This window comes from Miniopterus natalensis, chromosome 8 (genome assembly GCF_054644295.1).
Source record: "Miniopterus natalensis isolate mMinNat1 chromosome 8, mMinNat1.hap1, whole genome shotgun sequence".
Classification (NCBI taxonomy): Eukaryota; Metazoa; Chordata; class Mammalia; order Chiroptera; family Miniopteridae; genus Miniopterus; species Miniopterus natalensis.
Genome location: NC_142088.1, coordinates 67,828,847 through 67,844,444, shown reverse-complemented (window position 1 = coordinate 67,844,444; position 15,598 = coordinate 67,828,847). Strand labels below are relative to the sequence as shown.

Genomic DNA, 15,598 nt, shown 5'->3' with positions numbered 1-15,598 from the left:
AAATACTAGGTCAGCAGAAAACTATACTCTGGCGAAATAAGCCACGCAGGAATACATGAAACACACATCTCAAACATCTACCCGTGCTACAAAACACACTCATCCACCCAACCACATGGTAGTCTAACTTTCCTTCGGATTTCAGACAGCCTCTCTTCTACCACATCACAACAATTTACAAGCTGCAACTCTTCTGACACCTATTTCCACAAGGACACAACATGTCTTCTTAAAGATATTTATTGTATTTACGTATTTCTCGCCCATTCGACATGTATAAAACTATTGTTTTTTTAAATTAGGTTTTCTATAAAACGATTTCACTGATAAAGTTTCTGGTTGTGCTACTAACCTGTTTTCTACATAAACCTTGAGTTTTTTTATTGCATAATTTTGCATAGCAGTGATTTTAGGAATGTATCTGTTATATTACAGCAGAACTGACTGAATACTAGCACCACTCTACGGAAAGTTAACCCAAAAGGACACTCAGACCTGAATGTCCCCAAATCTCCTCCCTTGCTGACAAGAGCAATTCTAAGAGAGGTTTTAGTTTGTACAAGTGTATAACAAAGAGCCTGATGTGTTAAGAAACAGCATCTGTTATCCAGGCAAATTCTTTCACTTCCTTCCACGTCCCGAATCTCAGTAAAGGATAAATTCTTATTTAAAAAAATCTGAGTCATTGGTCTCATTTTCCACATTAGTTGCATATACCATACTGCTGGTTTTTAAGTGACTGTATTTTCTCACATCTATGCTGATAAGAATGTGTAAGATGAACTGTGGCAGTGATGATAAGAAAAAAAAGGCAAGAGAGTAAGCAAAAATAGATGTAATTATTAAATGTCTAGTGAATTTTAGGTTTCACGATTATAATTATAACTATCATATTTTTATGTTGAAATTATTCAAGAAAAAATAACTTCATAAACAAAACTTTCTAGTTTTGTTTTTTCAAAAAAATATATCTTTATTGATTTCAGAGAGAGGAAAGGAGAGGGAGAGAGAGAGAAACATCAATGATGAAAGTCACTGACTGATCAGCCGCCTCCTGCACGCCCCCGAGTGGGGATGGAGTCCGCAACCTGTGCATGTGCCCTGACCGGGAATCGAACCCTGATCGCCTGGATCCTAGGTCGACGCTCAACCGCTGAGCCTCGCCCAGCCGGGCAAACTTTCTAGTTTCTAACTACTTGTCCTGCCATTGTTTTTATATCATGTTTTTAAAAATTAAATTTACTGGGGCGACACTGGTTAATATTACATAAGTTTCAGGTATGTATCTCTATGACAGCTGTGTACTCTATTGTGTGCCCACCGCCTGAGGTCCAGTCTCCCTCTGTCACCATGTACTCGACTCCCTTACTCCCTTCACCCGCTCTGTCCTCCCCCGACGCCCTCCTCCCAGTGACCACCATTCTGCTGTCTGTATCTGTGAGTTTGTTTTCTGTTTTGTTTGTTCGTTTCTTATTTTGTTTTAGATCCCACATACGAATGAAATCCCATGGCTCTCGTCCTTTTCCATTTGACTTGTTTCACTTTGCACGACAGTCTCAAGATCCATCCATGTTGGTGCAAATGGCAGTATTTTATATATATATATATATATATATATATATATATACACTTATCTTTATTGTTGAAAGTATTACAGATGTGCCTTTTCCCCCCCACTGACCCCCTCCATCCCACTCCCGCCCCCTCCCTAGGCCATATTTTTTTAATGACTGAGTAGCATTCCATTGTATATATGCACCACATCTTCTTTATCTAATCATTTATCAATGGACACTTAGGTTGCCTCCACGTCTTGGCTATTGTGAATAATACTGCAATGAACATAGGGGTACATATATCTTTATGAATAAGTGTTTTCAAATTTTTTGGGTAATACCCAGAAAAGGGATTGCTGGGTTATAAGGTAGCTCTATTCTGAATTTTTTGAGAACTTCCATACTGTTTTCCATAGTGGCTGCACCAATTTACATTCCCACCAGCAGTGTGTAAGCTTAGCCATTCTAACAGGTATGTGGTGGTGTTTCATTGTGGTTCTGATTTGCATTTCTCTTGTAAGTAGTGATGTTGAACATCTTTTCATATATCTGTTGGCTACCTGTATGTCTTCCTTGGAAAAGTGTCTATTGAGGCCCTCTGTCCATTTTTCAGTTGGATTGGTTTTTTTGTTATTGTTGCTGAGTTGTATGAGTTTTCTATGTATTTTGGATATTAGTCCTTTATCAGAGGTATAGTTTGAAAATATCTTTTATTAGAATGGCCGCTTTTAAAAAACAAAATAAAAACAAATATAAAGACACAAAATTAAAATTAACAATATTAACTTAAAGTTTGTGAAAACTTAACTGCTTACTTTTGGATTTACTATATAAAGCTATAACTGCAGATACAGTTCTGTATTTGTATTTTTAATTTGTATTTTTAATACTAGTAATGTGAAGAATGCCTGTTCACAATTACATAAAACATTAACTCTGAGGTTGGTTCAGGATAATAAGGCCTCATAATTAACCAAAATTCTGCAAAGAGCAATCCAAGAATGACAATTTAAACAAAATGCCAGTCAACAATTTTATAAAACTATCTTGTTCATGTGAAAGTTAATAACATAGCACTGTTAAATGAAGTTTTAATCAAATGGGTATCTAATATGATAACTACCAGAACTGGAAATAGAAACATTTTTCCTTGCACGGAAACTATTATACTATTAGTGATTCTGCTGCCCTTATACAGACAAAAGCAGGATTCAATAAATCTGTTTGAATGACACAGTCTTTTAAAACTTCAGGATGCCTCTTAACTATCAAGTACCACCTAGTAACCCAACTCGTTCAGCGTGTGTCACTATTCAAATATAGTGAAACCCTCATTTGTACAGAACATAGATATCATTTGGCTTCAACTGGCATGAACACAATTGTAAATATGACAGTAATGCTTAACAGAAGCACTATATTCACACAGTTATTCTCAGTTATAACTTAGGTTTTAAAATGATACAGAATACCCTTATATAGCTTTAAGATAATAATCAAAATGTACACTAAAATTTTTTATAAAGACAGAACACTTCCAGGCTCCTAAGAACATATCTGTGTACCCCAAAGAAATGAAAAGAGAAACCTATCAATGAGGATCATGAAGGACATGGGCTTCCAGTAAGTGACAAAGAGTAAGGATTTAATAAATAAAGACAAAGCTTTTAAAATAGGCAGTAAACACATGGCCGGCATGGCTCCGTGGTTAAGCATTCACCTATGATCCAGGAGACTGAGGTTCGATTCCCGGTTAGGGCACATGCCTGGGTTGTGTGGTGGATCCCCAGGCGGGGTGCGCAGGAGACAGCCAATCAATGACTCTCTCACCATTGATGTTTCTATCTCTCTCTCTCTCTCTCCATCTCCCTTCCTGTCTCTGAAATCAATAAAGATATATTAAAAAAAATAAAATAAGCAGTTAAGTAAGCAGAGAGGCCACTGCAGATACATACACAGAGTTCGTCCAATCTGAAGAGTGTATCTTGCGAAGTAGTGAAAATAGCACTGTAATGAGGGAACCAGCCGGCAGAATTAATATTGGACATGGCTGGAAATAGAATGCTATTAAAGATTTTAGGTAAAAATAGCACTTAAAAGAAACTTCTGGCAAGTATGGACTTAGGAGGGGGCAGAAAGAGCTTGTATATATCAATAAATACTAATTTAATAAATTATTGGACTATTTTGTTTAAACCCAACGTGGTAGAAATTATAAAGAACACTATAAAGAGGAAAAAGAATTAAGACCAAATATCTTAGAAAACTCACTTAGAAGAAAACTCACAAATAAAGACTTTATTCTCAAATGTTTTTAAAAGTATTAGTAAATAATTATAGTATTACTATCATTCCTGTGCAGTATCTGAAAGTTGGATTATCCTTCATGCTTCAAAGAAGCATAGAAAGTCCATGTGAGCCACAGTTAAGGATTTGGCAGTATGACATAACAATAAGTTAATATAGTTAGACCATAGCAAATTATAAAAATTCTTCTCATCTGTTAATAATAGGGGAATTTTTTATTGTTGTTTTTTTTTTTTTATAATTTAACAATAACCTCATACCTTAGGTTCTTGTTTTGTAGAAGTGCCAGCTCACCAAACAGCAATGCCAGAGCAAGTGACCTCAAAGATACATGTACGTAACTACTATAATTGCTCTTTTCACAATGGAACCAATTTACCCATTTAAAATAAAACACAATGTTTATGTTACGCCTAGCCAGTAAAGATAATTTTTAGGAAAAGGATTTTGAAGGATGAAGGAAAAAAGCCAACACATCCTTTTCCTAAGTAAGTTCTGGAAGTTCTTTAGAATTTACATTATGACTTCACTTGATTTATTAGCATTCTTGAATAGAGCAAGTAATTTTCAAAGTAAAAATTGTTCTGTCCTTGAATTTCTTCTTTAAAAATTGGTACTTTGAGGCCATGAGCCGATTCTGAACTACCTTAGAAGTATAGTCTAAAATCACAAAAGACAAGCTAACTGACCTAATTAACAGCACGAAATTATGTTCCTAAGAAAATTATCAACAAACCACAAAAATGAAAAACTCATCATTTTTTACCAGACGGTCTTAGTCAAGAGAATTTTATTTTTTCATGATGTAGCAAAAGCTATTAACAAATTTACTCTTAATTAGTCAGGCTAGACACCTTAACATATGAGTAGTGCCAAGAGTTAAATAATTATAGCCTAAGTACACATGTTGAGCTTACTGTATAAATTTGGTTCCATTCACTTGTATATAACCAGTCAAAAGCTTTATAAGCTGCAACAGCTCTATTATGAAACAATCTTTTCCTACACATTACTAATTATATAAAGTCCATTTTTTAAGGAGCTTAAAAAATAGCTATATGCTCTTTAAGAAAAAAAATTCCAAGTCACAATTTAAATTGTTCAGCCTGAATTACATCTAGATATTGACTGAATTCCACTTCAGAATTATGAAATCCAAGCTATCTGAATACTTTTCTTGCCTAAAAAAAGATCTCCCTTAAACTCTCCCATTTAGATGAAAGCCTTTCTTTAATTAATATAGTATGAGGGCATTAGTGAACTAAGTTCTGTTTGAGAGACCATTTGCAAGTAGCTCTTCCAGCTAGAACTTTGGTTGATGATCTAATGTGGTCAATTGCTGTTAGTCAAGTCCGAGGAGTTTCTGAGAAGATCCAAAATAGTAAGAAATAATTATTTGTGGACTATTTTAATGTGTTTACTTCTAAAGACATCAAATGAAAGGACTGTCCTCTTGTTAGTACAATGCCTCTTAACAAATACGAAGGGTAAGTGAAATTTTAAAGATTTTTAGACTGGAATCTTTTCTTCAGGAACACTGAGGTTACAATGCAGTTTAATGGAAAAATATATTCTAAATAAAACTGTCATCTTCATATATTAGTTTTCAGAACCAATTAAAATATAAAAGACAAAAGTCATTAAGGTTATCTGTTGATCTGAAGTTGACCTCTCAGTATTTTTCAGTATATTAAATACAATTTAGCATACAGTCTGTGGTTTCCAGGGGCTCTTTTTATTAGAAGGCTCTCTATATAAAGTTTATTTGTAGGGATCAAGCTTATTTATGCCCCACTTCCTAAGACATAGATTGACCTTAAAAGGTTAGATGATATATGCAACCCACAAGCACAAACCTTTATAGACTATGAGATGAAAACAGCAAACCTAATTACCAAAACATATACGTAGAAGAGATGAAAGTGACAGTCTCTGGGCAACAGGATGGGAGACAGGGAGAGATGGGGTTACTGTACAGTACCAGTAATACTAATACTATTGAGTTTGCCAGTGATAATCGATGTAATTAACGGCACTGGAGTTTTTAAACCAGAGCGTAGGTATTGCTATGATACAATAGGACTAAATTTGATAAGTACATCTCTAAACTAAAACCAGTTGCTGAGCATCCACTATATTAAAAAACTGTGATATGACAAAACTGAATTTGGTAAATAAATCTCTAAACCAAAACCAGTGGCTAAGCATCCACTATATGTAAAATACTGTGCTGGGGGAGTCCAGGAGGGCGCAAACATAAATTAGAGTGTTAAATTAAATCATTTTTTTAGTTTTTTTCTAGTTCTAACATTGGTAATTCTATTTATATTAACTCATCTTTGAAAGCATACATCTAAAGAACAGACATAAAAATCAACAGAAAAAATACAACATTTACTCTAGATTGAATTTCTTTCTTTGGAAAACATTTACACCTATGAAGTAGTCTTATTACTTAAAATGTAAAGATTGTACATTTTCCAAGTCTTCTTTGATCATTATCATGGAAATAAAATTTCAATTAAACTGTGAAAAACAAACAAAACTAGCCATATCACCAACTATTATTGCCTTAGAGCTACAGCATGTACAACCACTACACTATCTCTATATCCTGCTTCTTGTAAACTGAACAAAACAATGTGCTTCTATAGGAACTCTGAGCTAGACAGCAAGACTATGGGGGGGGACGACAATTTTTACTTTACTTTTTAACCCTTCAAGGAGGGAATCATTTGCAAAACTCCATTCTTTTCTTTTACACACTTTTATTCAGTTGAAAACTTGTTGCTTAACATGCAAATCAGAAACTGAGGGATAGAGGGAGGGAGGGAGGAAATGAAGCTCCACAAACACAGCAAAATAAAGTTGCTTTGCTATGTTGAGGCTGCCAGGTTTTTTGTTACTCTACTTGAAAGTAAATGTGACTTGTCTGTAGAGAGTGCTGCTTCAGCAGTTCCCAATGAATTTCAAGCCTGTGCTCCATATTTTCTCTTTTGTAAGTTTAATGTATTCAGCAACACTGAACCGACAATTTAAATAACTACATTTTTAAACAAACGGAGCATTGATGTTAATGTATGAAAATGGTCCAAACCCCTGGGAGTCTTGGTTCCCACCATTGTTTATTCTGACAACAGGATATAATTGCTTACTTACTTGGCAGCAAATTTAACCATCTGCTTGCTTGCATGGTCTCCCACTGCCACAAGAGCCTGGACATTGAACTGCTGCTGACGTAGGACTAAGAAACACTGCTTCCCTGGATAAGACAGAAAGAACACAAGTGTATTAAGGACATGCTATTTCAGGTTTTACAAAGAAAAATGCTTCTCTACTTTAAAATTGGGCCAAATTTACTATGTTCATCACACACATAACATGCATATATCTGGCTTTCACAGTCGACATACTCATACTCGACTGACAAGCTATAAAGAAACCCAAGTTCCTACTATGAGTAACAAAAATGCTTTTAACATATGTTATAAGAACACAGGCAAATCACTATTAAAAATTTACAAATAAAAAAATTATTTTGTCATTGTATTGATTTATTAAACAAATTTCAACTAGCTTCAGATCACTTTCAACACTCATTCAATAGCTAATATATTCTATAGGCAAAGGCACTGTGCTAATCACCATGGGAACGGAGCTTCAATGATACAACCACAGAAGTACTAATAAAGAGCTTAGTAACAAGAACACAGGCATTCTATGGGGGTGGTCCATTTTACTGTCTACCAAAGTACATTTTAAAGAGCATTTAGAATGACAGGTTAGTTTCTTTCATGTTCTATTTCCTTTATTTTTTCCTGTATCATCTTCCTAATCCTTCACCTTTTATAATAGCCCCAATTTTTCTTTTACTTCAAATAACTTACTTTGTCTATGAAATATCATTCTCTTTATGTCCTATAACTAGTTTTATTTTTACATATTCTGGTTCTTTTGATTTCCCCCTTCCTTTCAAGAAGGAACTATCATTCCTTACTCTTAACCTTTTCAAGACTACTATTTATAATAGAGTCTAGTCACTATGGATGCTTGTGATATCCCTTTCCTTCAAAGCAGATTCTTTTTAAGTCTCTGGTCAAGTTTTGGGGAACTAATTCCTCATAAAACAAGATAAATCTTTTCAAGACCATTTTTCTCATCAGCTTGTCTTATAAAACATCAAAAGGTGATTTTGGTTTTTTAACTGAGAATTATCCTTTATACTGAGAGTTAGTCCTGTCAAAAGGAGCAAAAATGCAAGCAGACTTATTACTTTCAACACAGAGTATTTTGAAATGAAAATCAGACAGCAATCATGAGTTAAAAAAAAAGGCTGCAAACAAAGTGCCAACACAAACATAATCTATGGACTTCTGAGTCATATATGGTATTTTTACCACTAAATGGACACTCATTTTCTCTTTCCTTTGGAATATGATCCAGTCACAAAGTAAAATTTTAAAAAAGAAAGTCCCATGTACTAAATAAATTCAGAGAGTTTAAGACACTGAATGGATAAAGATTGATCAAGTTAAGAGAGAAATCTGCAGATGGATCAAAATGACATTATCCCAGGAACTACTGAAACCATAGCCAGAAATCAGCCCAGTTACAACAGAATGTTAGCATGAATTAGAAGGCAACATACATGATTTAGCAAGTATTTTAGCTTCTCTAACAGGACAGACAGTCAACACAGGCTTAGCTGCACTACAAAGCCATCCTGCAATGAACTCTAATGCTACACAAAAGACCTTGAGAGAAAATGGAGAGCTCTGTAAGGCAGGAAAATGTCTCTGAGCCAGCACTAGGGGGGTAATATTTAGTGTAAGGGTTTGGTAAACAGTAAAAGCTCTGGCCCTAGCTGTTTGGCTTAGTGGCTAGAACACTGGCCTTTGGACTAAAAGATCCTGGGTTCAATTCCAGCCAAGGACACATACTTAGTACCTTGGTTGCAGGCTTGATCTGAGGCAACCAATTGATGTGTCTCTCTTACATTGGTGTTTGTTTGTTTTTGTCTCTCCCCCTCCCCCTTCCACTCTCTTGGAAAAGCAATGGAAAAAATATCCTCAGGTGAAGATTATAAAAAATTAAAAGCCCTGAAATTAAAAGACCCAGGATCATATTCAGCCTACCACTTCTTATGAGGGAGCCTGAGGGAAAATTATTATTATATTATTATTATTTTTGTTAATCGTCACCCAAGGATATTTTTCCACTGAATTTTTTTTTTTAGAAAGACTAGAAGGGAGGGAGGGAAGGGGAAGGAAGGAGAGAGGGAGAGACAGACAGAGAAACATCCATGTGAGAGAGACATCGATTGGTTGCCTCCTGCACACGCCCTGACCTGGGCCAGAGATGGAACCTGCAACCCAAGCACGTGCCCTTGACCAGGAATTGAACCTGTGACCCTTAGGTGCATGGGCTGACACTCTAACCATTGAGCCACACTGGTCAGGGCAAAGCCTGTGGGAAAATTACTTTACGCCTCAGTTCTTCATTTACAAAATGGAAAAAATAAGAGATATAATTCATGGAGTTTTCTTGACTTTTCTTATATAATTTTGAAAATTATAGCCCGGCCAAGCATGGCTCAGCAGTTGAGCATTGACCTGGGATCCAGGCGATCAGGGTTAGATTCCCGGTCAGGGCACATGCCCGGGTTGTGGGCTTGATCAATGGCTCTCACATCATTGATGTTTCTATCTCTCTCTCTCCCTCTCCTTTCCTCTCTCTGAAATCAATAAAAATATATTTAAAAAAACAAAAAAAAGAAAATTACATAAGTAATATATTTAGAGTTGTGACAATTAATATTAACTATGAATATTAAATATTAACTAACTATAAATATTAATGTTAACTAATACTATTATTAGTAGCAACACTATCATTGGTTACTTATTTGAGGATTATCATTTCTATTTCATAGCTGGATTACTATGTGCAAAAACTATGTTGAGCGCTTGGAACACAAAATAAATATTTGTCAGACACTCATGATAGACTATCATGTGAAAACGTAATAAAACCGTAGAGTATAACCCGAATTTTGCTTGTGTAAAAAGTATAGATATATGAAAAGGTCCTTGTGACTAACCACCAGAGAAATCCAAATTAAAACCACAATGACATTTCACGTCACACCTGTCAGAATGGCTATCATCAATAAATCAACAAACAGCAAGTGCTGGCGAGGATGTGGAGAAAAGGGAAACCCTAGTGCACTGCTGGTGGGAATGCAGATTACTGCAGCCACTGTGGAAAGCAGTATGAGTTACCTCTTCTATGAATATATCTTAAGAATCCTGAAACATTAATTCACAAGAATATATGCATTCCCATGTTCAATGCAGTGTTATTTACAATAGCCAAATCTGGAAACAGCCCAAGTACCGATCAACAGGAGTGGATAAAAAAGCTGTGGTACATTTACACAATAAAATACTATGCAGCCATTAAAAAAAAAAAATCTTAGCTTTTGCTATAGCATCAATGGACCTGGAGAACATTATGATAAGTGAAATACACCAGTCAGAGAAAGACAAGTACCATGTGATTTCACTCATATGTGGAATTTAATGAACAAAGTGAACCAACAAGCAAAACAGAAAGTCTGAGAGAGACAGCAGGCGTACAGCTGTGTGTGGGGGGTGTTGGAAGGGGTGGAAGAACTAAGTGAAACAGAAAAAAAAAAGGAAAAGAACACACAGACACAGGGAACTGTGTGGTGATTGTGGGAATGAGGGGAGTGGGTGGAGGTGGAAGAGGATATGGGGGGATAAATGGTGATGGAAAAAGAAATAAAATAAAGAAAAAAAAGTATATCAGCATTGACTGTGTAGGGAAAAAAACCACACCAAAATGTGGCTACTAATGGCTGGTGAAATTCCAGGCAATTATTCTGTTCTTCATTTTTTTCTGTATTTTCTGAACTTTCTACAACAAGCCTGTATTACTTTTCTAATCAGAAAAAAACATTTTTTAAGATAATGATACAGAGAGGTAGGTATAAAAGAAAGGTAAGGCTTACATATGCTGTCTATAAGAGACTCACTTCATACTGAAAAACACAAACTGAAAGTAAAGGGATGGAAAAAGGTATTTCATGAAAATGCAAACAAACAAACAAATAAAAGCTAGGGTAGCAATACCTATCCCAGACAAAATAGACTTTAAAACAAAGGCTATATAACAAGAGACAAAGAAGGACCCAGCAATTCTACTTCTGGGTATTTATTCAAAGAAATCTAAAACCCTAAATCGAAAAGACATACACATCTGTATGTTCATTGCAGCATTATTTACAACAGCTAAGATATGGAAGCAACCCAAGTACCTACTAATAGATGAATGGATAAAGAAGTGCTGCATCTCTACAACGGAATATGACTCAGCCATAAAAAAGAATGAAATCTTGCATCTGCAACAACATGAATGCACCTAGAGGGTATTTTGCTGAGTGAAGTAAGTCAGACAAAGACACATGCCACGATTTCACTGATATGTGAAATCTAAAAACAAAATAAGCAATCAAGCAGAACAGAAACAGACTCATGTTTGTTAAGGAAATTAAATATGAAGTCTCCTAACAGTGTTATTGGTATAAAAGAACTGAAGTTCTATTATCATTCACTTCATATTTATGTAGTCCTTCACTAGTGGATTAGATCTCCATGTGACTCTAATGCTATGGTCCCCAAACTTTGTGTTCAAAGCACTTTCAATGCTAGAATCTTGATGGTCCACTGAAAAAAGTTTTCAAAAGACTCAAAACAAACAAACAAACAAACAAACAAACAAACAAACAAACAAATCAGTACAGGTTTCCTGGTAAACAGAACTGTCTGCTCAGACTACATCTATCAAGTACTTTTGAGACCAAGTTCTTGCCAGGTGTTAATAAACAAAATTGGTTTTTTTTGGCTCTGGTTGGTAATATACTGCACTGCATGATCTGTTTAGTTCAATGTTTTGCAAGCTATTATAGACACTGGTGAGTGATAACAAAGGGCAGTGTGTGTACCACCTTTTTTATGAAAATAAAAAAAAAACCCAGGATATACCCATGCTTGTAAATGCACCCCTCCAAAAGTTCACAAGAAACAATAGTGGTTATTTCGGGGGGAAGAGTTTGTGATGGGGAAGCTAGAATTGTGAGATTTTTATTTTTCATTTTATATCTTTCTGCACTATTGAAATTTTAATTAATTTTTTATTCTAAGAAGGAAGTACGTAATTGCTGTTTAGCAAAAAGTTCTTACTGCATTTAAGTTAGTATAGAAACTTTATAGAACAGATAAATCAACTGCTAAATATTACTTATCTTTCTTCTTGGAACTTTCCAACCAGGAGACAGTTTATAGAAAGATAAAGAGTCAATGTTCAAAACAGCTGAATGAAATCACTATTTTCAGATAGTTTAAATTAACAGTTATACTCTGGTTTCTCTTCAGATCGCATAAATCTTTCGCCTTTTAAATTAATAGTTAAAAATCTGTGTTGAATTTTGATTTTTAAGTTTTTAGAAGAAGCACTTTAGTTTTTAAACTTTCACAGGAGTACTGTTTTAGAAAGATGTAAAGTTGAAAACCTTCTTTTATACACCAGGAATGCAATGTTTATATCTGAGCTGAAGAACAAACATGGTAGGTGGTCAGGACAGAAGGGTTTATTCTCATCTCTATTTTGGTGATGGCTCCTTATGAAGTGGGCCTTTGTGGAAGAGCTAGGTTATCAAAGATGTGAGGCAATCTTATGTTTTGATTTCTTCCTATACTGCCTTTCAGCTTGCCAAGCTTCTAAATTCATTATTTAGATAATGTACCTTAACTTCCTAATTCCCAACATTAACATTTTCCTTCATCATTTATGTTAATCAGGAAATTAAGCAGCAAAGACCTAATATTTTAAATACTTTCCATTTGTTATTTCCCCTAAAATATTTTTGCATGGATGTTGGTTGAGGTTCTGACCTTTGGTATTAAAAATCCTAAATTATCTGTTTACCAAAATAAATCAGCTATTTTGGAAGTATAAGTAAGTTTTCAGGAAAAAAGAACATTGAAAGATAATTATTTAATGCCAATGACTTCCATGTAGTATGTACAAAATTTGAAAGGAAACACTATTTCAACTACTCTTTCAATATGAAGACTTAAGCTCATAAGCTTTCACAATGGAAAGAAACTAATTGAAATGTACCATTAAGAGTTACAAAATTTCTTTGCTCCTATATAAAACACCTGATTTTAGGAATGTGATACATAAACTTAGTGTAAGAAATCTGATTTTAATATTTAAGAATGTATAAAACACTCTTACACATATATTTGCAAAATACACAGATATCTGTTATGTAAACAGACTCAGATTTTTTTGTTTGCATAACAGGATTCTAGTTGTCATACTTTTGACACTCTGATTTTGACACTTCCATTTCCTTATTTATTGTTTTTCACAGCTTTGCTCTACTTGAAATTGCTAGCATGGTTTGTTTTTCCAAGTCCAGTTTTACTGTGTTACTACTTTTGGAGTTAAAGCACACGAATGATTACAATTAAGTCATATTTACTGACATTTTTCTAATGTAAGACATGGGAGGAAAGGGATAGCAGCAACAGGGTTTTGCAAATTCAAAGCATAAGGTTTTTATTTATTTTTTTAGATAATTTACTTTGGTGGAAATAAAAAACATTGCCAATCACTATTTCCAAGATGTGGAGAAAGTGGTATTGTTACATACTTGTGGGATAACTGAATATAACTTTATTGAAAGTTAATTTGGTAGAAATTTTAAATATGTATATGCATACCCTTCAGCCCAGCAATTTCACTTCGAGATATCTATCTTGGAGAAACAGTGCCTTATGTAGATCTATAACTAGTATCATGGAAGAAATCTCCAAGAAAAAAATGTTCACTGGAAATTTAAAATGATGCAGAGTAACATGTAAAATATGATGTCATCTACATAAAATAAGACAAATTAAAACACACATACAAAACAAAAAAACTGTATGTATCTGTGTGTGTGCACGCATGCACATACATACATTGAAAAGGAAGAATTTTGGAAAGATGCTGAACAAATTATTAAGAATTAATAAAGCCTGGCTGGGCATGGCTCAGCAATTGAGAGTCCACCTGGGATCCAGGCGATCGGGGTTCGATTCCCGGTCAGGGCACATGCCCGGGTTGTAGGCTCAATCCCCAGTCGGGGGCATGCAGGAGGCAGCTGATCAATGACTCTTTCATCATTGATGTTTCTCCCTCCCTCCCTCCCTCCCTCTCCTTTCCTCTCTCTGAAATCAATAAAGATATATTAAAAAAAAAAAAAGAATAGAAAAGGTTGGAGCAGAGGATAGACAGTAAAAAAGAAAAAGTGAATATAATTTCTGTATTCTTTGAAAAATTCATGTGAAAATATTATTTGTGTAACTTATACATACATATAAGCTTAAAAACAACAAGATTTTTCAATTAAAAATTACAAAGATCAGATTAATGCAAAATTTCAAAAAAATATCTAAAACTTAACCTAGTACTGTACTAAAAGAATATCACCTACACCTTTGTCAAATTCACTTTATTTCATGAGTCTACAAATGGTTCAACATTAAGAAATCCATTATTGTAAATCATGTAGTTGATTCTTGTTATTTGTGGTAGTTATGTTCTATAAAGTCTCCAAGAACAATGAATTAGTGAATATTGAATCACTGCTCCTAGGCGAAATACAGGGTTAGGTTCCTGTGAGCCTCTGGTCACAATATATTCATCAGTCCATCAATGCATAACCTTGTTTTGTGTGTTCCTGTTTAAAGACACCTTATTTAATATATAGAGCAGATTCATTAACACTGAACTCATAACCAACAGCACTATATCTCATGCTTGAATGAAGCTTATCTAACACATATATTTTCTCTGTAAAGCATATTACAGCCTTCTTGCACTTAGAAACACTAGAAAACACTTTAGCACTATGCTTGGGGGCCATTCCCCCTCCCAATATATCTTTATTGATTTCAGAGAGAGGAAAGGAGAGAGAGAGAGAGATAGAAACATCAATGATGAGTCACTGATTGGCTGCCTCCTGCATGCCACAGACTGGGGATGGAGCCCTCAACCCGGGCATGTGCCCTGACCGCGAATCGAACCCTGATTGCCTGGATCCTAGGTCCATGCTCAACCACTCAGCCACGCCTGGCCGGGAGCCACTTTAAATAGTCAATCACCAACAAAAAGCACAGAACTGAAGAATGTGGCATTAAACAGACTATGAAAAGAACACCTGTTTAAGAGCTCATTCAAGAAGGCAGAGCTTCACCATGTTTGGCTTACGCTGGGAATGTATGCAACTGGGCAACTCAAATTTTCTGCCATTCTGCACACATGCATGTCTGGCACGTCTGTGAATGACAGTGAAAGTGCTGTGCATATTGATTTTGAGGTTACAAATACATTTAACAAGTAGGTGAATTGGTAAATACACAATCTATGAACAATGAGGACCAATTGTATTTTTAATTTTTTACTATATGGAAAACTTCAAACCAATACAAAAGCAGAGAGAATAGTATAATGAACCACTACACATAAATTATACTCAACACAATTATATTTTGAGGAAAAAAATTGCTAGAAAAAGGTCTTGTAAAATTTAACATCTACTTCTGACAACAGAAAACTTGGACCAGACAAAAATTTCTTTCAGTACTTTTAAAACTCTG

At 34.9% G+C, this 15,598-nt stretch overlaps 1 protein-coding gene across 2 annotated transcripts in view; it reads right to left on the bottom strand.

Moving 5' to 3' along the window:
- Positions 1–15,598, bottom strand: part of DARS1 (aspartyl-tRNA synthetase 1) — a 53,602-nt gene that overhangs the window by 28,904 nt on the left and 9,100 nt on the right. For both annotated transcript variants that reach the window (XM_016205137.2, XM_016205136.2), the window contains exon 4: positions 7,023–7,125. In XM_016205137.2, the coding sequence (XP_016060623.1) occupies positions 7,023–7,125 (103 nt within the window). The remainder of the gene's footprint in view (positions 1–7,022; positions 7,126–15,598) is intronic.